The sequence below is a fragment of the Bufo gargarizans genome, chromosome 3, assembly GCF_014858855.1.
Source record: "Bufo gargarizans isolate SCDJY-AF-19 chromosome 3, ASM1485885v1, whole genome shotgun sequence".
In the NCBI taxonomy this organism is placed as follows: domain Eukaryota; kingdom Metazoa; phylum Chordata; class Amphibia; order Anura; family Bufonidae; genus Bufo; species Bufo gargarizans.
Genome location: NC_058082.1, coordinates 222,165,646 through 222,191,970, shown reverse-complemented (window position 1 = coordinate 222,191,970; position 26,325 = coordinate 222,165,646). Strand labels below are relative to the sequence as shown.

Sequence of the window (26,325 nt, the reverse complement as noted above, 5' to 3'; positions counted from 1 at the left end):
ACTGTATGCCACCACCAGCCTACACCGGGAGTCATCAATCAAGCCAGAAGGGGCAGGGTTGAATCACTGAGTGTCCCACTGTGCCTGATTTGGACAACACCCAGATGACTATTTTATGGTCATCTACAATTTCGCTAGACTGATGGGGGCATGTTTAGCAGGTCAAGTAATAAAGCACTGTGGCAATTGAGGGGTTAAAAAAGATATATCATTTAATACTTTATTGAAGCGCAGTGCCTATCTTCTTATAAATGACTGAAGTAATGAAGAATAAGGGGATGACACGCATGGCTTCCTCAAAATATAATTAAATATAACTTCCTTTCTAAAAGAAGAAGTTACTGAAGATTACACATAGAAATACATTAGTGCATCATAACATAGAATACAAAGGGACAATTCAAAAGTGAAAATGGATCCAGGAAATAGATCAGATAGAAGTAAAAGCGAGGATGACAAACCATACAAGTAATGCAAGTGAAATCCCTCTGGATACATCTCATTGCCCTGGAGTGAGATGTGAGCTGGGAAAATCTGTCTTCGTATTCAAGCACAGCATGGATTACAAAGGGCCAAGTAAGAAAATCCTTGGATATCCTATAGAGAACTACACAATGGAGGCAGAAATCACATCAACAAATTATCTTCCACCTGGCGTTGAACAAAAAAGGATTTACTACTGTTGCTACCACTACCAAAAAGGCGTTTTATTAACTACCTGTCTTCCCCTCATCATCCTTCTCTTCTCCTGCCTTACTGTTGTACTTCTTTATAATGTCATTGCTTTGAAAACAGAACTGGCAAACTTGCAGGCTGAGCTGAGATCATACAGAAGACTTGACAGAAGTCACCTTTCTTCCACCTTTGTGCTGGAGAACAACCACAATGGAGCAAACATTAAGGCACGCCCAACCTGGGGTGAAGATTTGCAGGTCAGTGTCTATTGACTTTTGTAAATTATATATAAATAGGCAGATAAAAGCCAAGAACAAGAGAAAAAGTGAAGCATTGATTTGTGGTAGTTTAAAGGAGTTTTCCAGGATTCATATATTGAAGACCTATTCTCAGGCTAGGTTATCAATGTCTGATTGGTGGAGGTCTGACTCTCAGCATCTGCACCAATAAGCTGTTTAAAGTGGCTGCGGTGCTCCTTGAGAGCTTAGGCCTCTTCCTAGGCAATTTAAGAGAATGGGCCTGAGCTGCAGTACCAAGCACGACTGCTATACAATGTACGGCACTGTGGTTGATATGCTGTGAGAAGACCTCTTAAAATAGCTGATTGGTGGGGGGTGCCGGGTGTTTAACCTGAGGATACATCATTAATATAGGAGTACTGGAAAACCCCTTTAAATCTAAATAGGTTCAATGTTGTATGCCAGTTAATAGTTTAGTTAGGCCTCATACACACAAACGTATTTTCTTTCCGTGTCCGTTCCGTGTTTTTTTTTTTTGCAGACCGCAAAAAATTCAGTTTCCGTATGGCTGCAGGCAGCCATAATGTTACATTCCAAAGGGAACTTGTCACATTGTACATGCAGGAGAAGCTGAATAGTTTGTGTTATAGTTTTGTGGAAAAATATTCAGTATAACTTAAGTGACTGATAGCTCTGTATGTGCAGTAATACAGCGATGGATGTCAATCACTGAGTAGGACCACCAACTGGGCTTTTCAGAATGAGCAGAGCTTTAAATGAATAGAATGCAATTTATATTGAATCTTTTCCCACACAACTATACATCAATCTGTTCATTTTCACCTGTCCTATATAACGTGCTGCCTGCAGAATGCATTAATCTCTTATTAATAAATATACACACACTCACACTCCCCAACATTGAAATTGTAACATTCAAAAGGAAAAGTGGAATTATGGAAATCAGACGATTGACAGACATGTTAATGGTATGCAAAACAGACCCTCCAAAACATTATGGTTGAGGGTCTTCTGCTGAGCTGACTCTAAAACATTAGAGGCGAGTGCCTGCTGCTGATCTGACCATCAAAAAAATTATAGTTGAGGGCCTGCTGAGCTGACCCTCTAAAACATTAGGAGCGAGGGCAGCCTAATAAGCATGTTGATATGATGGAGGAGGAGGAGGACGAGAAAGGGAAGATTGTACCATATACCCTTTTTTGTGGTGGAAGGGGTGCATGGGAATACATTGTAGTCAATACACCATAAAAGTCACATTTAAAGTGCCTTTATGTTCAGCCGCTTTCCTCTGGTGGAGTAGAGAAGTCAGGGGCTATCCAGACCTTGTTCATTGTGAAAAGAGTCAACCTGTCAACATTTTCCATTGACAGTCGGATGCGTTTATCAGTTATTATGCCACGAGATGTAGCGCAGATAATGTCGCTGTCCGCAGCATCTACAGAAAATGTACACTGGATGTCACTGATAATTAGGATGCGCACACGTTAAACAGGAGATGTAACGCAGATAATGTCGCTGTCCGCAGCGTCTATGGAAAAAGTACACTGGATGTCACAGATATTTTGAGGATGCGCAAACGTTATACAGGAGATGTAGAACAGGTAATGTCGCTGCCACCAGTGGCTAATAAAAAATTACAGGGAATGTGTCACAGCTATTTGGGATGCGCAAACATTACACAGGAGATGTAGCGCAGGTAATGTAACTGTCCGCAGCGGACACTATCTACGGAAAAAGTACACTGGATGTCACAGATATTTTGAGGATGCACAAACGTTATACAGGAGATGTAGAGCAGGTAATGTCGCTGCTGTCACCAGCGGCTAATAAAAAATTACAGGGAATGTCACAGCTATTTGGGATGTGCAAACATTATACAGGAGATGTAGTGCAGGTAATGTAACTGTCCGCAGCGGACACCATCTACGGAAAAAGTACACTGGATGTCACAGATATTTTTAGTATGCGCACACGTTACACAGGAGATGTAGCGCAGATAATGTCGCTGTCCGCAGCGTCTACAGAAAAAGTACACTGTATGACACAGATATTTTTAGGATGCGCAAACGTTATACAGGAGATGCAGCGCAGATAATGGCACTGTCCGTAGCAGACACCGTCTACTGAAAAAGTACACTGGATGTCACAGATATTTTTAGGACGCACAAACGTTATACAGGAGATGCAGCACAGATAATGCCGCTGTCTGCAGCGGACACCGTCTACTTAAAAAGTACACTGGATGTCACAGATATTTTTAGGATGCGCAAACATTATACAGGAGATGTAGCGCAGGTAATGTAACTGTCCGCAGCGGACACCATCTACGGAAAAAGGACACTGGATGTCACAGATATTTTTAGGCCGCGCACACGTTACACAGGAGATGTAGCGCAGATAATGTCGCTGTCTGCAGCGTCCAAACAATTGCAAGCTATTTAGCGTTGCGCTAAAAATATATATTGCTGCCAGATACAACAATAGTCCTTAACAGGACTTTTGGGTCTCTAACAATTGCACACAATTTAGTGCAGGTTGCGCTAATAATATATATTGCTGCTAGAGACAACAATAGTCCTTAAAAGGACTTTTGGGTCTCTAACACCAACCCTGCCTAACAAAAAAATAAAATTCAATTCCCTACACTACTATCTGTCCCTTCTACAGCACAGCTCTCCCTGACTAAGACTGGCCGAACCACGTGTCATCGGGTGCTTTATAGCACCCAATGATGCGTTCCGGCCAGCCAATCACTGTAATCAGGGGCGTTGCTAGGGTCTCAAAAGATCCGGGGCACAAGCCCCAATAAATATGCCCCCCCCCCCGCACTATGCTGTACTTGCTATACAGCGGCACTTACCTGTCACATCCAGGGCCTCCAGGTGACGTCTCCTCTCTGTCATCATCTTCTCGGTCTGGACAACTTCTCTCAGCCGCCTCGTCTCTGCAGAGTGTGACACACAGACATCTTAGCTTCCTCACATTCTATCATTATCCCCCAACTGGAGTCCCCACAGTGTTATCCTGCTGCTTTCTATGCCAAAACCTCAACCCCCCCCCCCCTCATACCCCCAAATACTATCCTAAAGAAACATTACTGCCCCCCATAGTAATAGTGCTCCTCATAGTCCCACCAATAGTAATTCCCTTCTAGAATGCCCTTATTAGTAACACTGCCCCAACCGTGATAATGCTCCTCAACAATGCCCTCCCATATTAATAATACCCTCACAGAGTCCCTAGTAGAAATAAGGCCCCCTATTGTTCCCCCAGTGGTAATAAAGCTCCCTACAGACCCCACAGTAGTAATAAGGCCACCATAGTGCGCTTAGTAGAAATAAGGCAGATCTACAAGACCCTCCTATAGAGCCCCCAGTAGTAATAAGAACGCCTATAATGTCCCCTGGAGCTGCAGTGCCCCCTGCAGTTATAATCCTCCCTCCACCATACAGTCCCATGTAAATAACATCACCTCTTCCCCAGCCGCCTCCAACGCACAATCCCATGTAAACATCACCCCCTAAGGCTACTTTCACACTTGCGTTCATGTACTTGTACAGGACGGATCCGCACCGATATAATACAAACGAATGCATCCGTTCAGGACCAATTTGTTTGTATTAGATTTTAATTTCTAAGTCCCAATACGGATCCGTCCTGACTTACATTGAAAGTCAATGGGGGACGGATCCGTTTACAATTGCACCATTTTGTGTCAATGCAAAGGGATCCGTCCCCATTGACTTACATTGTCAGGACGGATGCGTTTGGCTCCGCAAGGCCATGCGGACACAAAAACCGCTGCTTGCAGCATTTTGAGGTCCGCCTCCAAAATGGAACGGGGGACCGCACGGAGCCGAACGAATGCATTCTGAATGGATCCGCATCCATTCAGAATGCATTGGGGTTAAACTGATGCATTTGGGGCTGCTTGTGAGAGACCTGAAACGGATCTCACAAGCGGATCACCAAACTCAAGTGTGAACGGACCCTAAACATTAAGTCCCATGTACATAAACATCATTCCCCCCCACCATCCACTTTCAACATACAGTCCCATGTAAATAACATCCCTCCCTCCCCCAGCCACCTCAAGCACACAGTTCCATGTCAATAACATCCCTCCCTTCAGCCCTAAAATACATCCCAGTTAAATAACTACAACTCCCAGCATTTCTCTACCTCTCCCTTCACTTACCTCGCCTGTACAGACATCACTATTAGGCTCCTTCTCCTCTTGACTCCGGTCCAATCCTGAACTGGGAAGAGGCGAAAGACCTTTGGTGACATCACAGGCCATGTGATCAGCAAAACAGGCTGTGATAGGATGACCTGGATGGTGACATCATCCAGGTCATCCTATCACAGCCTGTTTTGCTGATCACATGGCCTGTGATGTCACCAAAGGTCCTTCGCCTGTTCCCAGTATAAGATTCAATTGTATTTGCCGTTCTGTGTACGGCAATACAGTTGCATCTAGCAGGCAGGCAGGACATTCGGGGCATGGGACAAAACATCCGGGGCCCAGGCCCCGAATGTTTTAACCTAGCGACGCCCCTGACTGTAATGCCAGTAACCAACATGGATATGGCATTAGGCTACATGCACACGAACCTATGGGCCCCGTGCCCGTGCTGCGGACCGCAAATTGCCGTGGACCAGCCTCATGCGGATTGGGGACCCATTGAATGGGGTCTGCGATCCGCATCTGACGGTCTGCACTGCAAAAAAGTAGTGCATGCGCTAGTTTTTTGCGGTCCGGAGGCACGGCCAGAAACACCATGGAAGCACTCCACCATGGGGTAGCCGCAGCGGATCACGGACCAATTCACTTTAATGGGTCTGCGATCTGGCCGTTCCGCAAAAAGACAGGACATGTTCTATCTTTTTGCAGAACAGAAGTACGGGAATAAAACCCACGGAAGCACTCCGTAGTGCTTCTGTAGGGTTCCTTGCTTCCATTCCGCACCATTCCACATCTTTGGATTTGAAGTGAATGGGTCCGCATCCGTGATGCGGAATGCACACAGAACAGTGCCCGTGTATTGCAGATCCACAAATGCGGTCCGCATTTTGGCCACGGAGCGCACACGTTTTTGTGCAATAAGCCATAACAGACACCTATTTCAACAAACAGTGCTGTACTGTACAGCATGAGGCATAATAGCTAAATAACTTGTTAGTCATTAGATAGAATGCAGATTTCGAATCATTTCCCCATGTCACAGATCAAAGCTCTTTGTCCAATGGACTAAAGTCAAAAATTGACCATATATCCAATACTAAAAACTTTCAGGGTGCTGATAGCAACCTATAATTTTTTTATCCTGTCCTGTTAATGAAAATACATGATCTATAAAATCTTTTTAGTGTTTCGGAATGTAGTTACTTTTAATAATTTGAAATAATTTAAAGGGAACCCGTCAGCGGCAAAAACCATCCTAAACCGGAAGTAGTACCTTAAAGTAGGCAGCAGTTTATTTCTAATGATCATTTTCTTTCTGCAGTCAGACAAGCTCTCGTGCATAAGCACTGTCAGTCACCGTTGCACACAGTGTATAATAATAAACTGTCTAGTTTCTCAAAGTATTCACCCATTTTTTTTTATATGAACATAGGCTGGATGAGATGCTGTACACTACTTAGGGTACTTTCACACTTGCGGCAGAGTGATCCGGCAAGCAGTTCCGTCGCCGGAACTGCCTGCCGGATCCGTCAAAACGTATGCCAACTGATGGCATTTGCAAGACTGATCAGGATCCTGATCCGTTTTACAATGGCATTGAAATGCCGGAACCGCCTTTCCGGTGTCATCCGGATAAACGGATCCGGCATTTTTTTTTTTTCAAAATTTTTTCCGTCTGTGCATGCGCAGACCAGAAGAATGCATCCGGTATTGCAGTATTTTGAATGCCACATGGCACCAATACATTCCTTTGGGAAAAAATGCTGGATCCGGCAATCACGCAAGTGTTCAGTTTTTTTGGCCGGCGATAAAACCGTAGCATGCTGCGGTTTTATCTCTGTCCTGATCAGTCAAAAATACTGAACTGAAGACGTTCTGATGCATCCTGAATGGATTGCTCTCCATTCAGAATGCATGGGGATAAAACTGATTAGTTATTTTCCGGTATTGAGCCCCTAGGACGGAACTTAATGCCGGAAAAGAATAACGCTAGTGTGAAAATACCCTTATTTATACAGTCAGGTCCATAAATATTGTGACATCGACACAATTCTACAATTTTTGGCTCTATACACCACTACAATGGATTTGAAATGAAACGAACAAGATGTGCTTTAACTGCAGACTGTCAGCTTTAATTTGAGGGTATTTACATCCAAATCAGGTGAAAGGTGTAGGAATTACAACAGTTTGCATATGTGCCTCCCACTTGTTAAGGGACCTAAAGTAATAGGACAATTGGCTTCTCAGCTGTTCCATGGCCAGGTGTGTGTTATTCCCTCATTATCTCAATTACAATGAGCAGATAAAAGGTCCAGAGTTCATTTCAAGTGTGCTATTTGGATTTGGAATCAGTTCCTGTCAACGCTCAAGATGAGATCCAAAGAGCTGTCACTATCAGTGAAGCAAGCCATCATTAGGCTGAAAAAAACAAAACAATCCATCAGAGAGATAGCAAAAATATTAGGCGTGGACAAAACAACTCTTTTGAACATTCTTAAAAAGAAGGAAAGCACCAGTGAGCTCAGCAACACCAAAAGACCCGAAAGACCATGGAAAACGACTGTGGTGTATGACCGAAGAATTCTTTCCCTGGTGAAGAAAACACCCTTCACAACAGTTGGCCAGATCAAGAACACTCTCCAGGAGGTAGGTGTATGTGTGTCAAAATTCAACAATCAAGAGAAGACTTCACCAAAGTGAATACAGTGGGTTCACCACAATATGTAAACCATTGGCGAGCCTTAAAAACAGGAAGGCCAGATTAGAGTTTGCCAAACGACATCTAAAAAAGCCTTCACAGTTCTGGAACAACATCTTATGGACAGATGAGACCAAGATCAACTTGTACCAGAGTGATGGGAAGAGAAAAGTATGGAGAAGGAAAGGAACTGCTCATAATCCTAAGCATACTAGCTCATTAGTGAAGCATGGTGGTGGTAGTGTCATGACGTGGGCATGTATGGCTGCCAATGGAACTGGTTCTCGTATGTATTGATGATGTGACTGCTGACAAAAGCAGCAGGATTCTGAAGTGTTTTGGGCAATATTATCTGCTCATATTCAGCCAAATGCTTCAGAACTCATTGGATGGCGCTTCACAGTGCAGATGGACAATGACCCAAAGCATACTGCAAAAGCAACCAAACAGTTTTTTAAGGGAAAGAAGTGGAATGTTATGCAATGGCCAAGTCAATCACCTGACCTGAATCCGATTGAGCATGCATTTCACTTGCTGAAGACAAGACTGAAGGGAAAATGCCCCAAGAACAATCAGGAACTGAAGGCAGTTGCAGTAGAGGCCTGGCAGAGCATCACCAGGGATGAAACCCAGCGTCTGGTGATGTCTATGCTTTCCAGACTTCAGGCTGTAATTGACTGCAAAGGATTTGCAACCAAGTATTAAAAAGTGAAAGTTTGATTTATGATTATTATTCTGTCCTATTACTTTTGGTTCCTTAACAAGTTGGAGGCACATATGCAAACTGTTGTAATTCCTACACCATTCACCTGATTTGGATGTAAATACCCTCAAATTAAAGCTGACAGTCTGCAGTTAAAGCACATCTTGTTCGTTTCATTTCAAATCCATTGTGGTGGTGTATAGAGCCAAAAATCTTAGAATTGTGTTGATGTCCCAATATTTATGGACATGACTGTATGTGGTGCAGTCAGTGTTATGTGTCATATGTGCTGGGGGTGGGGAACTAGAGGCCCACCTTACTCAGAGGCCCAGCTGGGGACTCCCAGCCTGGTGTTCAAACACTTTAACGCTATGCTATTTCTGAGATCATTACTTATAATGCACACAATCTGTTTAATATTTTTACAGACAGAGACATTTTCAGATGTCCAAAAAGAAGGCAGTTTACCACAAAACATACGATCACGAAGGCATGCGTCTGATGGAAAAGGTATGAATGTACTGTGCTGAAATTGAGAGTTAAGTGATTGTCCTTTTCTAGGAAATAGCATTCATTTGAACTCAACGTTTGATGATGAAACTATGTACTAGACATTCTAGTAACGAATTGGGATTTTGGGAACTGAAACATTATGACTGTTTCTTTGGATGCAATACACCCACTGGCTTTCTACATATAATAACTTGTAAGTTCTTAAAATCCCCAGATCTTAATATAGTTTATATTCATTCATGAATCCACTTCAACAATATCACATTGACTTTAGTGGTTAAGGCTTAGCTTGCTAGGTTACCCCCAAGCCAGAGATTCGTTTTATCAGATGGGTGTCCCCTGGTACGCATACATGACTAATACTTATTTTCATGCTTTTGGTTGTGATATGAAACAAAACAGAATCAGGGAAAAGGAGGATATCATATTAAACCTTGTGTTTTTTCAGACCATATATAAAAGCTCTTATTGTATTGATTTACTGATAACAATGCAGTTGAAATTATGACTTGTTTTTGGTAAGTCACGCTGATGGTAAAAGTTACTGCACTCTTGTGTGCCATTATTTTCTAAATTAATGCAATGCCCCCTCCCTCTAATGCTAGTGAAAGTTCAAGAGGAGAGTGCTGGGTTTAGTCTGGATAATATTTGTCTACACCTATAATTATGCTGATTTGCCTTTCAGCAGCTTTGGAAAACTGGGTAGCATGTTGAGGTATGCTGGAGATGAAACTACATATATAGTATATACTCATGGTTGTCCTGATAGTATATTTATGTATATAGGGGGTCATTTATTATTCTGAAATATGCTTATATTAGGCGTATTTCAGGCGCAAATTGCGACTTTTCACTGCTCGCTTCAGGTCTAAATAAGTTTATGTGGGCACTGTTTTAGCCTGTTTTAGCCGTAGAAAAAGGTATAAATGTAAGGCAGAACTGGCTGAGGATCCGTAGAAGCCTGTGTCTCTTCATAACTTTGGCGGATCCCCAGCCAACTTATGGGTTTATTAAGATTGGCATCAGCGGTCTTAATAAATGTGCCCCATAGTGTATACAGAATGCATGTACCAAGTGTGGCCTCCATTACATCTCTGCAGAGGTTGCTACCCAGCTTTTCAAGACTGCTAAATTCCAAATTTGCCTAGTAATATTGTGATAAATCCCTTCATATGGCTAGACCAACTTGCCCTTTAGGGTTCTGAAAAAGCTAGGTGACAACACTGTAAAGCTACCTTAGTGACAACAATTTATGTGGCCCTAGTACCATATGGCAGATGCACACAGCATATCAGGGCAGCAGTCTGTGTATTTTATATAACCAATATGCCCCCATCACTATCTCATAAAGGTTGTTACCCAGTATTCCCAAACTGCAGAATGCTTATGTTTAATTGGTAAATGGATCAGTGTGCGAATAAGTCTCTCTCTAGAGTTGTCAGAGCATAAAATATTATCCTGCCCCTAATCAGGCCAGAGGTGCCTGTGCAGTCAGGCAGCCTCAAGCTATGACCTGCAGGACCTCAGCAGTCAGCTCCCGAGGCTGCCTACTCGGGCGCAGTTTCCCTGGTTAGGGGGTGGACAATATCCTATGTTCTGACAGTGCTAGATAGATATTAATTGTCACACATGTGCTGTGGTGATGGAGTGCAGGGGCAGGCCACAAACTCATCATCAGTGATGACTGGCATGTTCATTGTGGGTTGTAACTTGGCTAGGATCACGTCCACAATGTACAACGCATGATCTAGGAAGAGCCAGGAGCATCATTTGACCCGGGAACGCAGCGCTGACCCAGTGGGAACTTTAATAGTTGTCAATAGAAAAGTTATTAATCTCATCAAGGAGGGGGGGATATAAAATAATAAAAAAAAAATCTTGGAATACCCCTTTAAGCCCTGCCTCTCGACTGAACTTCCTGTTGAGTATGTGACGTCTAGAGAAGGAAAACATTTTCTGTGTGCAAGATCTCTCCTAAACTGCCTAGGACATAGACAGAGCTGTGTGTGCACTATGGATGTGCACTACGGATTAAATGTATTTGTGTTATTTATGTTTTTTTTAGGGTTTAGTGTCCCTTTAAATGTAGCTTTAAACAAGCACTGATCAACAGGCTGTATTATTGATCGACATTTGTTATAGGTCGAAAATGTACCCATAAAAAAGGACATTAAAGGGGTTGTTTCATCTGGGACTTTGATGGCATATGCCTTCAACGTCAGATAGGTGAGGGTCCAACCTCTGAGACCTACATCTACCTCGAAAACGTGTCCCAGAAAGTGTCTGTGTGGCATGCACTCCATTTATTTCTATGGGAGTTCCAAATTAGCTAAGAGAACTACGTAGCTCAGCTATTCTCGGGAGTCCTATAGAAATGAATGGAGAGTGCACAGTGCAAGCGTGGCCAATGTTGCATTTACTTCTATGGAACTGCCAGAAATAGCCAAGCCAGTGCACAGCTATTTTTGGCAGTACCATATAAATGAATGGAGGGCAAATGTGCATGTGCAGCTAGATGTCTGTGTTATTCTTTACAGATATACACTCACCTAAAGAATTATTAGGAACACCTGTTCTATTTCTCATTAATGCGATTATCTAGTCAACTAATCACATGGCAGTTGCTTCAATGCATGTAGGGTTGTGGTCCTGGTCAAGACAATCTCCTGAACTCCAAACTGAATGTCAGAATGGGAAAGAAAGGTGGGCTACAACAGCAGAAGACCCTACCGGGTACCACTCATCTCCACTACAAATAGGAAAAAGAGGCTACAATTTGCACGAGCTCACCAAAACTGGACTGTTGAAGACTGGAAAAATGTTGCCTGGTCTGATGAGTCTCGATTTCTGTTGAGACATTCAAATGGTAGAGTTCGAATTTGGCGTAAACAGAATGAGAACATGTATCCATCATGCCTTGTTACCGCTGTGCAGGCTGGTGGTTGTGGTGTAATGGTGTGGGAGATGTTTTCTGGGCACACTTTAGGCCCCTTAGTGCCAATTGGCCATCGTTTAAATGCCACGGGCTACCTGAGCATTGTTTCTGACCATGTCCATCCCTTCATGACCACCATGTACCCATCCTCTGATGGCTACTTCCAGCAGAATCATGCACCATGTCACAAAGCTTGAATCATTTCAAATTGGTTTCTTGAACATGACAATGAGTTCACTGTACAAAAAAAAATGGCCCCCACAGTCACCAGATCTCAACCCAATAGAGCATCTTTGGGATGTGGTGGAACGGGAGCTTTGTGCCCTGGATGTGCATCCCTCAAATCTCCATCAACTGCAAGATGCTATCCTATCAATATGGGCCAACATTTCTAAAGAATGCTATCAGCACCTTGTTGAATCAATGCCACGTAGAATTAAGGCAGTTCTGAAGGCAAAAGGGGGTCCAACACCGTATTAGTATGGTGTTCCTAATAATTCTTTAGGTGAGTGTATGTGCAGCTAGAGGTTAGACCTGCACCTATTTGACATTGGCGACATATCCTAGCGACATGCCACCAATGTCTCAGACAAGACAACCCCTTTAAATTCAAGCGCTTAACGATAATTGTTAATAATAATACCAAAAACAAAGATTGTAAAAGATATGCTGTTCAATGGCTAAAGTTTGGTTACAAGAAATTATTTTGTTTTTAGTTCACAATTCCTGCTTGCAACTAATTCCTGACAAAACAAGAAATACAGAAACTCAAGGTTGGTAAGACATTCTTCTAGTTTTTAGGCCTTTTTAAGAAATGTATTGTCATTGCTATAGCTCTAAATATAAAAGGGGGGATTTATCCTAAGTGTAATATTTGAAGTCAGTTTTCCTTGAGTCTGCATCGTCATACTTTGCTCTAAAATTATGAAATGTTGCACATTGTTTCTTAAAGGGGTTGTCTCCTTTTTTTATTGATGATAGGTCATCGATACCTGAACGGCAAGGGGGGGGGGGGTGGTTTGACTCCCGGCACCCCCGCCAATCAGCTGTTTAAACAAAAAGCAGTGCTCATTCGAGTGCTGCCTTCTCTTCATTTTTTTCACCTTTTTTAATTTTTTTATTTGCCGTCGCAACTGCAGCAGTGAGCAGATGTAATTAATAATAAGCTGTTCTATTCATTTCAGTGGCATGGCTCCTTCCTATTTAAGTGAAGAGATTGGGGTCATTGAAGAGATTGGGGAGGCCTAGTTCTTATTACACCTTAGCATAGATTATCAATATAAAAAAAGTGGACAACCCCTTTAAATTTGTTTCAACTTTATCCTAATAATTAAGTCTAGATATGTTCCATTTTTATGCCACTCCATACTGGAGTCAGATTCTAATTTTTTTGTGACTTAAAAAAAAAAGCTGCAGTGATAAATCAGTTGTAAACATAATTGACATTGTTAACTACCCCCACATTCCCATCCACTTTTTAAAACTGGCATAAGTGGTGTAAAGATACAAAATGTAAGAAAGTGTTTTCGTAAGTAGAATTCTAGATTGTAGAGTGTGATAAATTCCCACACACAGTTTACTGGTTAATGTTCGGTAAACACTAAACTATAAAGTAGTAACTGTGCCTTTGTTATGCAGTAAACTTAATATTTTAAAGGGGTTCTCAAGGAATTAAAAATATGAAAATAGGAAACTAGGAAGACAGGCACTCTATATCAGGTCACCAGCAGATATCAACAAAGGACAGGGATAGTATAGGTATGTTGAAAAAAACTATATTTATTTTTATAGTAGTAATGATAAAAAAAAACGTATTTCAATATAGGTCTCTCCCAATGTACAGGGAGAGGGAAATGGTAGTGAAAAATTGGATAAAAAGATAAGAATTAAATGGGGATAGGAAAAAAGATAAAAAAGAGGGGGTTGTGAAAAAGTGGTGATGTTAAAATGATATTTAAAATGATATTTAAAATGATATTTAAAACACCCTGTATTGGGCTATATGTCCAAAAAAAAAAATATATATATATATATATATATATATATATATTGTATAAGTATAGTCAATGCTCTGGGATGAGTTCAGTGGAAAAAAGTGCCGCACTTAAATATTACTTTATTATAAATATATTCTCAAATGCCTTTCATAATTTATAATGGCTCATTTTGTCTAGGGAGCAATCATCAGGGGAAACAAAATGGCCACTGTCACATTAGTTTGCACAAAACCTGTCCTAATCACACAGAAGGACAAGTTACTTTACAACACTGAGGTAAAGAACTGCCTTATCCTCCTCCTTCTGTCTACTTGTCAGGGATTATTATCCTGAATACAGATGATAAGAACGTTAGCTGAATCTCTGGGGAATATAGTTCAAGAGAAATGGGAGACTCCACAGGTAAAGATGGCCTTGCGGTTCGCCCGGCACTCTTTTTGCGGTGAAATGTTCGTGGTTCACAACACATCCATCAGGTGGGACAGGACAGTCAATTGAGACATTTCAGCAGATGGACACACCCCCTACCCTATAAATAAACCCGATCTGGCAGACCTTTTGCATTCTGATTTTTGCCAATGTAGGGAGAGGTTGCTGTGTGGAGCAGGGACAGGCTGTTAGGGACACCAAACGCTAGCTAATAGGGCCACAAAAGTCCTTTTAAAGACTGGTATAGGCGTTCTATCGATATGTGTGACATACAGAGGGATGTTATATACTTATAATATACTTTCTCACATAGAAAGTATATTATAATGCATTTGCATTGTGCAGCAGTTGTGTGCGGTTCTGCTGATACTGCAGCTAGATAGAGGGACAAACGCTATTGGAATAAGTAATTGCAACTGGTATGATATACCTGTTGCCCCAAAAAAACTGATCAAGGGGTGAGATATGCCTAAAATATGCCTTCTAACATAGAAAGTACAGTGGATATAAAAAGTCTACACACCCCTGTTAAAATGTCAGGTTTCTGTGATGTAAAAAAATGAGAAAAAGATAAATCATTTCAGAACTTTTTCCACCTTTAATGTGACCTATAAACTGTACCACTCAATTAAAAAACAAACTGAAATCTTTTAGGCGGAGGGAAGAAACAAAAAAAAAAAAAAAAGATGTTGTTGCATAAGTGTGCACACCCTCTTATAACTGGGGATGTAGCTGTCCTCAAAATTAAGCAATCACATTCAAAATCATGTTGAATAGGAGTCAGCATACACCTGCCATCATTTAAAGTGCCTCTGATTAACCCCAAATAAAGTTCAGCTGCTCTAGTTGGTCTTTCCCGAAATTTTCTTAGTCGCATCCCACAGCAAAAGCCATGGTCCACACAGAGCTTCTAAAGCATCAGAGGGCTCTCATTGTTAAAAGGTATCAGTCAGGAGAAGGGTACAAAAGAATTTCTAAGGCATTAGATATACCATGGAACACAGTGAAGAAAGTCATCATCAAGTTCGAAAAATATGGCACAACAGTGACATTACCAAGAACTGGATGTCCCTTCAAAATTGATGAAAAGACAAGAAGAAAAGTGGTCTGGGAGGCTACTAAGAGGCCTACAGCAACATTAACAGAGCTGCAGGAATATCTGGCAAGTACTGGCTGTGTCGTACATATGACAACAATCTCCAATATTCTTCATATGTCTGAGCCATGGGGTAGAGTGGCAAGACGAAAGCCTTTTCTTACGAAGAAAAACATCCAAGCCAGGCTACATTTTGCAAAAACACATCTGAAGTCTCCCAAAAGCATGTGGGAAAAGGTGTTATGGTCTGATGAAACCAAGGTTGAACTTTTTGGCCATAATTTCAAAAGATATGTTTGGCCCAAAAACAACACTGCACAACACCAAAAGAACACCATACCCACAGTGAAGCATGGTAGTGGCAGCATCATTCTTTGGGGCTGTTTTCTTCAGCTGGAACTGGGGCCTTAGTTAAGCTAGAGGGAATTATGAACAGTTCCAAATGCCAGTCAATATTGGCACAAAACCTTCAGGCTTCTGCTAGAAAGCTGAACATAAAAAGGAATTTCATATTTCAGCATGACAACGACCCAAAGCATACATCCAAATCAACAAAGGAATGGTTCACCAGAAGAAGATTAAAGTTTTGGAATGTCCCAGCTAGAGCCCAGACCTGAATCCAATTGAAAATCTGTGGGGTGATCTGAAGAGGGCTGTGCACAGGAGATGCCCTTGCAATCTGACAGATTTGGAGTGTTTTTGCAAAGAAGAGTGGACAAATCTTGCCAAGTCAAAATGTGCCATGCTGATAGACTCATACCCAAAAAGACTGAGTGCTGTAATAAAATCAAAAGGTGCTTCAACAAAGTATTAGTTTAAGGGTGTGCACACTTATGAAACCATATTATTTTATTTTTATATTTTTTCTTCCCACTACCTAAAAGATTTTAGTTTGTTTTTCAATTGAGTTGTACAGTTTATAGGTCACATTAACCCATTAAGGACTCAGCCCTATTATACCTTAAGGACTTTTTGCAAATCTGACCAGTGTCACTTTAAGTGCTCATAACTTTAAAACACTTTGACTTATCCAGGCCATTCTGAGATTGTTTTTTCATCACATATTGTACTTCATGACACTGGTAAAATGAAGTCCCAAAAATTATTTTTTTTGCATAAAAAAATACCTAATTTACCCAAAATTTGGAAAGATTTGCAAATTTCAAAGTTTCAGTTTCTCTACTTCTGTAATACATAGTAATACCCCCCAAAATTGTGATGACTTTACATTCCCCATATGTCTACTTCATGTTTGAATTATTTTGGGAATGATATTTTATTTTTTGGGGATGTTACAAGGCTTAGAAGTTTAGAAGCAAATCTTGAAATTGTTCAGAAATTTACAAAAACTCAATTTCTAGGGACCACTACAGGTCTGAAGTCACTTTGTGAGACTTACATAATAGAAACTGCCCCAAAATGACCCCATTCTATAAACTACACCCTCAAGGTATTCAAAACTGATTTTACAAACTTCTTTAACCCTTTAGGTGTTGCACAAGAGTTATTGGAAAATGGGGATGAAATTTGAGAATTTCATTTTTTTGCCTAATTTTCCATTTTAACACATTTTTTCCACTAACAAAGCAAGGGTTAACAGCCAAACAAGACTGTATCTTTATTGCCCTGACTTTGCCGTTTACAGAAACACCCCATACGTGGCCGTAAACTACTGTACGGCCACACAGCGGGGCGTAGAGTGAAAGGTGCGCCGTATGGTTTTTGGAAGCCAGATTTTGCTGAAACTCCATAAAAGTGACCCCATCTAAGAAACTACACCCCTCAAGGTATTCAAAACTGATTTTACAAACTTTGTTAACCCTTTAGGTGTTGCACAAGATTTAATGGAAAATAGAGATACAATTTCAAAATTTCACTTTTTTGGCAGATTTTCCATATTTTTTTTCCCAGTTACAAAGCAAGGGTTAACAGCCAAACAAAACTCATTATTTATGGCCCTGATTCTGTAGTTTACAGAAACACCCCATATGTGGCCGTAAACTGCTGTACAGGCACACGGCAGGGCGCTGAAGGAAAGGAATGCCATACGGTTTTTGGAAGGCAGATTTTGCTGGACTGGCTTTTTTGACACCATGTCCCATTTGAAGCCCCCCTGATGCACCCCTAGAGTAGAAACTCCAAAACAGTGACCCCATTTTAGAAACTACGGGATAGGGTAGCAGTTTTGTTGGTAGTAGTTTAGGGTACATATGATTTTTGGTTGCTCTATATTACACTTTTTGTGCGGCAAGGTAACAAGAAATAGCTTTTTTGGCACGTTTTTTGTTGTTGTTATTTACAACATTCATCTGACAGGTTAGATCATGTAGTAATTTTATAGAGCAGGTTGTCACAGACGTGGTGATATCTAATATGTATACAATTTTTTTTATTTATGTAAGTTTTATACAATGACTTCATTTTTAAAACCCCCAAAATGTTTTAGTGTCTCCATAGTCTAAGAGCCATAGTTTTTTTTTTCAGTTTTTGGGCGATTATCTTAAGTAGGGTCTCATTTTTTGCGGGATGAGATGATGGTTTGATTGGCACTATTTTGGGGTGCATATAACTTTTTGATCGCTTGCTATTACACTTTTTGTGACGTAAGATGACAAAAAATGGCTTTTTGTACACCGTTTTTATTTTTTTACGGTGGTCACCTGAGGGGTTAGGTCATGTGATAATTTTATAGAGCCGTTCGATACGGACGCGGCGATACCTAATATGTATACTTTATTTTTATTTATGTAAGTTTTACACAATGATTTCATTTTTGAAACAAAAGAAATCATGTTTTAGTGTTTCCATAGTCTAAGAGCCCTAGTTTTTTCAGTTTTTGGGCGATTATCTTGGGTAGGGTATGATTTTTGCAGGATGAGATGACGGGTTGATTGGTACTATTTTGGCGTACATGCAACTTTTTTGATAACACTTATATTACCTTTTTTGGGAAGTAAGGTGGGCAAAATTTCAATTTTCTCATAGTTTTTATTTTTTATTTTTATGGCGTTCACTGTGCGGGGAAAGTAACATGACCATTTTATAGATCAGGTCGTTACGGACGCGGCGATACCTAATATGTGTAGTGTATTTTTTTATTTTATTTTTATTCAGTGATAAATATGTTTTTTTTATCTTAACTTTTTTTTACTTTTTTTTTTATTTTTGGACCCAGACCCACTTGGTTCTTGAAGATCCAGTGGGTCTGATGTCTGTACAATACAGTACAGTACACTATATAGTGTTTTGTACTGTATTTTACTTACACTTTGTCTGAACAGATCTATGCCTTTAGCACAGATCTGTTCAGCACCATGGACAGCAGGATGCCTGAGAAGGAGTCCTGTTGCCATGGGAACCTTCCTCGTCTGCTCAGTTGTGGCCCCAACTTCGCAGACGGGGAAGGGTAAGGGGGGGGCTCCCTACCTCTGTCACCCCATCTTGTCTGGGGGCTGCAAAGGCACAGCAGCCCCCCAATGGGAGAAGGAGGGAGCTCCCTGACCCTGACAGTTAACCTTTTCCATACAGCGGTCCGTACGGACCGCGGTATGGAAAAGGGTTAAACGGCTGACATCTGCACAGCAATGTGCTGACACTCCGGTATAACCACTGAACACCAATGAATTTTCAAGAGGAGGCGGGCGGGGCCCCCACCGCCCACAACCCCCCTCTGCACCACCCGCCGGCATAAAATCATGCAGGGGTGCAGGGGGGTTGCAAAATCGATATTTTAGGCACACTAAAGTTTCAGAAGTTTCAGAAACTGCAGAAAGCGCAGCAAACCACAGGTCTGAATTGACCTGCGGTTTGCAGCGATCGCTGATTCGGGGGGGGGGGGGGCACATGGCGTTGTGACAGGATGCCGGCTGAATGATTTCAGCCGGCATCCTGTTCGGATTAACACCCGGGGCGCCGCAATCGCGATTTAAACTTAGGACGTACCAGTAAACTTAGGACGTACCAGTAAACGTAAACTTAGGCGATTTAAACTTAGGACGTACCAGTACGCCCTGAGTCCTTAAGGATTCGGGAAATAGGGCGTACCGGTACGCCCTAAGTCCTTAAGGGGTTAAAGGTCGAAAAAGTTCTGAAATGATTTATCTTTGTCTCATTTTTTTACATCACATAAACCTGACATTTTAACAGGGGGGTGCAGACTTTTTATATCCACTGTATATTATAGTGCATTTGTATTGTGCAGCAGTTGTGTGTGGTTCTGCTGATACAGCAGCTAGATAGAGGGACAAACGCTATTGGAATAAGTAATTGCAACTGGTGTAATATACATGTTGCCACAAAAAAAATAATAATAATGATTGAGGGGTGTGATATACCTACCCATCTAATATAGAAAGTATATTATAGTGCATTTGTATTGTGCAGCAGTTGTGTGTGGTTCTGCTGAGATATCCCAGCTAGATAGAGGGACAAATGCTACTGGAATAAGTAATTGCAACAGTTGTGATATACCTGTTGCCCCCCCCCCCCCCCCCCAAAAAAAAACTGATAGAGGGGTGTAATATAGCAATAATATACCTTCTAACATAGAAAGTATATTATAATGCATTTGTATTGTGCAGCAGTTATGTGCGGTTCTGCTGAGATACCGTAGCTATATAGAGGGACAAACACTATTCGAATAACTAATTAAAACTGGTGTGATAAACCTGTTGCCCCCCAAAAAACTGATTAAGGGGTGCGATATACCTGCTTCCACAAAATACTGATCAAGGGGTCCGATACACCATCTTCCACAAAATATTGATTAAGGGGTGAGATACACCAGCTTCCACCAAATATAGATTGAGGCCTGCGATACACTAGCTTACACCAAATACTGATTAAGGGGTTTGATATATCAGCTTCCAGCAAACACTCAATTTTGGGTTCTATATACCTGTTTCCACAAAATACTGATACTGGGTATTGATATCAGGGCCCGGCCTTAGGTGTTCAGGCGCCCTGTGCGAGCTAACTTTGTGGCGCCCCCCCTTACCCCTGGTCACATAAACATACACAAAGAGGAAAAAAATATTTGTAACAAATATTTTATTTTTATTACAGATAATTTAAGTGCAAGTGCAAACAAGTACAATAATAAATAACTGGATTGACTGGTAACAATAATGTATGTCAAACACATTAAATACAGAAAAAAAATGCTAAATGAGATAATATATGCGCAAATGCAATAATAACTGGGAACACTGGTAGACAAAATATACACCTCCTGTCCTGACAAGTAATATTAATATTAATCTAAACCTCAAAATACAACTTTACGTGCTTTTGTCTTTGCAAACTCATCAATCACGTTGTTCATGTCCAACATCTTCAATACATCGCTTTCAATTGATAATACTTATAAAGAGGTTAGTCTGTCATCAGTCATTGATGATCTCAGATACGTTTTAATGAGTTTTAACTTGGAAAAGCTGCATTCTCCTGACGCCACAGAAACAGGAATTGTTAATAGAATCCGAAGTGCTATCCACATGTTTGGAAATGTGTCAGTCAGGCCATTTCTTACTATGAAATTGAGTCTATGGCGTGGTGCTGTGGCATCTTGAGGTAGTAGGCTTTGAATATGCCAAAGCTCCTCTGAAAGATCTAGACCATTATTGTCAGATTGGCTGCTCTTCTCTAATGCCTTCTGCAACTGCAAGCAACAGTCCCTTAAGTTTTCTCTTGCTGGAAGATGTCTCATATCGTATAGAAATCTCCATACTTTGTTGTGTTGTTCCATTTGAGTAAAACGCTCCTCCAAAGATTTAGCAGCAGTATCACCCAAAACATAAAAAAAATCAATCTTAAATTTCTTCTCAGGATCTGTTAAAGGTTCGTCTTGGCATTTGTAATCAAACAAGGCTTTTTTTCTGTGGATACGAGAAGGATTTTTAAAAACGGGCTCCACATTCACTTTTTCTGCTGATTCCTTTGCAATTTGGAAGGAGCTTTCAAATCCAGACTCTCTGAAATTTATTAAAAAATTGTGACATTTCTGGATTAGGTTTGAGACTAAAATTATATCAGCAGCCTCATTCTGCATAGCTTTGCTCACAATAATTACTTGGTACAATATATCATACCAAACACACAATGACATTATAAATTTAAACTCCACAATCTGCTGAGATAGTGTGTTAGCCTCATGACAAATGTTTGGTTCAGTGTGGGTTTCCTCAGGCAAAACGATCAATGCTTCTTGTATTTTGCCTAGATTATGTCTTAGTGGTTTTAGGCAATTTATACGGCATTCCCACCGCGTGGTGCACAAAGGCTTTAAAGTGAGGCCAGAAACATAGTGTCACGGCCACGGTTATGGTCGTGACTCCTTGGGAGCCGCATACAGTTGCCCGCGGTTGTGGTTGTTGTGTCAACCGCAGCTGAGGCATAATGTAGTTGGCCTCAGTGCGGTTGCCGCGGACAACAGCTATGTGTGCGGTTCCCGGGGAGTTGTGTGCGTGTGTGGATGCACTTTGTTTGTATGTCTGGTGTGCACTTGTTGTTGATTGGTGCGCACGTACATCTTCCTTTCACTGTGGCTGCCCGTGGCAGCGTCTGGTATGTTGTACATGTGGTGGCAGTGTCCTGGCCTTCGGGCTGTTTTTCTGGACTGCTGACACCCATGTCGTTGCCACAGTGTGATCTGTTGGACACTTCCCCTGTCTGTGACTTTCCCTTCTGTGGTGCTGGAAGGGTTAACTCCCTTCCCAGTGTGTGAGTGATGTCACTGGGTGTGTCTGACTGTGGGTGTGGCTTCTTGGCCTATAAAGCCTGAGTGTTTTGCATGGTTCAGTAGGTTGCTTCAGCCCTGCTAGCTGGAGCAGCCTCCTGTGTATTTGACCTGCCTGTGAGAGCCACCCCTGTGGTCATAAAATTATTGTTCTTGTTGATGTCTTTAGGTTGGTGAGGTTGTATGTTCTTCTGTTGGGAGCTTTCTATGTTTTGGTGCAGCTAATGGTTCTGGATTCCTGTCTCTTGAGGGATCCAGTCAGCAAGGCTGTGGCAGGTTGGTAGAACTACTTAGTTCGCCTGCCATTTCCATTAGTCTGTTAGTGTTCCCCTTTTCCCAACAGCTTGGCCATTGAGACTCCTGCTCCTCCGTGCCAAGGAGGAGTAGGTCGTCTACCCAGCTCCTAGCGCAGGGATCTCCGGAGGGTAAGATAGGGCTCCGAGGTTCCTGCGCATGGGTCCTCCTACCTTAAAGGTCGGCCCATGCTGGTTAGGAGTTAGGGTCAGGTTAGGGATGCGTTGAGGAGGTGACCTGCTCCCTATCCTGTGCTCATGGCCGAGTAGCCACTACAACACCCGGCATCTCACGGCTGAGGGTTTCCCCCATCCTCAGCCGTGACACATGGTCAGACAAAATTCTCCATCTCTTCACGGATCCTGAGAATATAACATAAAAGCGCTGAATGATACCAAATAGCTGCTGTCACGGACGGTGTACAGGAAACAAGGCAAAGCAACATGTATAAACAACTCGCTGGATCCAAAAACTAAGGAACCAAGGGAGACCCCTGCAGAAGACCTGGCACTTTCCCTGGCTGCTCAGCCTATGCAAAGATCCGAATGGTGGAGGTTTGCATATCCACGAACCTTGACTATAAAGCCCTGAGCACCCTACAATAGTGAGGGGACACGACCACCGGCTCCCTACACAAGATACGGAGGGAGTCAGGGTCACCTGGGATCCAGCAAACAGAAAATAACAGATAAAGGTACAACACTTAGCTTTGAAGCAAACAGGAGGACAGAGTCAGCGTGCACACACACTCCAGGAAGTAGTATAAGCCGCCCAGAAAAGCCTTCTGGGGAAGAATTTAAAGGAAAGCAATTAGCCCAACATATGACAGCTGAGAGAGGCTAACGAGAGGAGGAGCTGAATACCACAACACAGAAACTCAAGGAGGAGGTTCTGAAAGGCCTCTGTCAGAGCTTCTCAGCTGTCTGGTTGTGACAGCTGCATTGACTCTTTGCATGAACGTACTGCATCTCCAATAACCAGATTAAGACAATGACAACCACACGGTACAAATACTGCTCTTGGGTTTATGTTTAAAACTTTTGACTGAACACCATTGTTTTTTCCTGCCATATTGGCTCCATTGTCATAACCTTGTCCACGACAATTATCAATGTCCAAATTTTTTCCTGCAAGAAATTCAAGGAGGAAATCACTCAATCCTTTTCCAGTCGTATCCTCTACTTTACAAAAACCAAGGAAATGTTCCTTTACTTAAAAATTTCCAGAAATGTCTTCCAAAAATCGAATTGTAAAAGACATCTGCTCTTTATGGCTTATAACTGGAGTGCAATCAAGAATAATGGAGAAATATTTTGCATTTCTGCAGCGTTGTAAAATTTCCTCAATTACCTGTTTAGCCATAAGATTTATTATTTCATTTTGAATTGTTTTTCCACAGTAGTGGTCACTAGTTTCTTTTGATACCACCCTGCGTAAGTGTTCTGCCATTACACTGTCATATTTTCCTAATAGTTCGACGAGACCTAAAAAATTTCCATTATTCGATTTCAAGTCGATCCGAAGAGCCTCTGAAGGCCAGATTACGCTCTGCTAAAAACTGGACAATATTTAACAGCCTCTCCATCACAGATCTCCAGTGTTGCCTTTCAAGGCTCATGAGATTTTGGTAGTTTTGATCAATCACATGTTTTGATTTGAGTCTCAGTTGTGTTTCAGTCCACATCTGCTGGGCTGTAAAATGGCCACTGGATGTTTCATGCGATTTCAAAATATTTGACATATGTGTCCAGTCATCTGATCCTCCAAGGGCAAGCAATGTTTTAGGATTCTTATCAAATAATTTGCGAGAGAAACAGAATACTTTATTGACAGATGTGGAGTATACCAACCATCGCTGTGTTTATTCTTCACCACTATCTAATTTTCTTTTATAGAATGCTGAAGAAAAATGCAGATTACAGGCATCTTTTTTTAAATCAACACCTTGTACCTGTACTGGACCAACATCTAAAATACTATCAATATTCTTAGATATGAATTTTGGTCACAAAGCAGGATCTGTCAAGCTTGATTTTTCATATGTGCTTATGGTTTCATCAAAAGGGTCTGGGCCAGAAGGTATATTAGAATCCTCTTCTTCCAAAGATGTTCTAGATGTTGAAGGCTCACTGAGCTGAAGATGTACATCACTTTGGCTACTGCAGCTTTCTTCATCTTTTTCTTCTCTGGTTTGTAAACCACTAGGTGCTGGTGTTCCAAAATATTTTTTTATTACTCCAACACTTTTCTTGTCTTCCAAATCCATAGGAGCCCATCGTTTTCTATTCTGTGCACCTGACAGTTTTTTGGGACCCATAATGCTGCTACACTATACGGTATCTGAATCTATGGGACTCCTGTGGATATACTATAAAAGTTTTATCTGCAGTGCTATGTAACACCACAGAAAACACAGTGATAACTCTGAGTACAGATAATGAAGTAGATGACACCTGCAGCCCTATGTAACACTACAGATAACACAGTGATAACTCTCTGAGTAGTCTACAGATAATGTAGTAGATGTCACCTGCAGTCCTATGTAACACCACAAATAACACATAGCTCTCTGAATACAGATAACACAGTGATGGCTCTCTGATTTCCGAAAATGTAGTAGTGTTGTTACCTCCGGTCCTATGTAAAACCACAGATTACACTAGTGCTGATAATGTGGTAGTGTTACCCTCAGTCATATGTAAAACCACAGATAACACTAGTGCTGAATAATGTGGTAGTGTTACCTGCAGTCCTATGTGTAAAACCACAGATAACACTAGTGCTGAATAATGTGGTAGTGTTACCTGCAGTCCTATGTAAAACCACAGATAACACTAGTGTAGATCATGTGGAAGTGTTACCTTTGTCCTTAGTGTGCCTCCCTGTGTCTATCGCACGGACTCCATGCTGGCGCTGCCTCCTCTTCCATCTTCTTCTTCTTGCCCCGCACAGAACGCTATGAAGCAGCTGCGTCAAGACATAGGAACACTGTGGGCATGGTGATACACATAGGGAAAGACACACACATACAGGGACGGACACACACACATACAGGGACGGACACACACACACACAGGGACAGATACACACACACAAAGGGACGGACACACACACACACACAGGGACAGATACACACAAACACAGGGACTGACACACACACACAGGGACAGATACACACAAACACAGGGACTGACACACACACACAAAGGGACACACACACACACACACAAAGGGATGGACACACACACACAGGGACTGACAGTCACACACACACACACAGAGACGGACACACACACATACATACAATAAATATGATCACCACACGGCTCCTGCCTGTCTGCTTTGGTAAAGCAGGGCATAGCTGGGCTATGCCAGGCTTTAGCAGAGTGGGCACAGGACAGTGGATACAGGGCACGATATGTATGCGAGCACTCATCGCCCCTCCTGCCTGTCATACCACACCCCCCCACCGGGCATTTTAGGGGGCATTAGGGGTTGGATGATGCGGAGTGTGCACAAAGCCACCAATCATATCCCCCCTCCTAAAGGTAACTGATGTGCTGGGGGGAGGGGAATATGATTGGTGGCACTGGCACACTCAACATCAGCAGCAAGGAGTTAAAGTCCAACCCTTAATGGCCCCCAAAATCCCTGGGGGGGGGGGGGTTGATGTAGTAGCAGGAAAGCACACACTGCCCCCCTGTCCTCTATGAGGCCCCCCCCCCACCCCCATGGCACATTTCTCCCACTCCTCAATCCTGGGCCAGTGGCAGATGGGATCCATCCAGTTGTTATCTTTG

At 41.9% G+C, this 26,325-nt stretch overlaps 1 protein-coding gene across 1 annotated transcript in view; it reads left to right on the top strand.

Annotated features, from left to right (window-relative positions):
• Window positions 1–370: 370 nt before the first annotated feature.
• The window catches only part of TNFSF13B (TNF superfamily member 13b), a 58,970-nt gene continuing 33,015 nt past the window's right edge, over window positions 371–26,325 (top strand). The window contains exons 1-3 of the mRNA XM_044286503.1: window positions 371–932; window positions 8,954–9,035; window positions 12,690–12,746. Of these exons, the coding sequence (XP_044142438.1) occupies window positions 453–932; window positions 8,954–9,035; window positions 12,690–12,746 (619 nt within the window). The 5' untranslated portion in view covers window positions 371–452. The remainder of the gene's footprint in view (window positions 933–8,953; window positions 9,036–12,689; window positions 12,747–26,325) is intronic.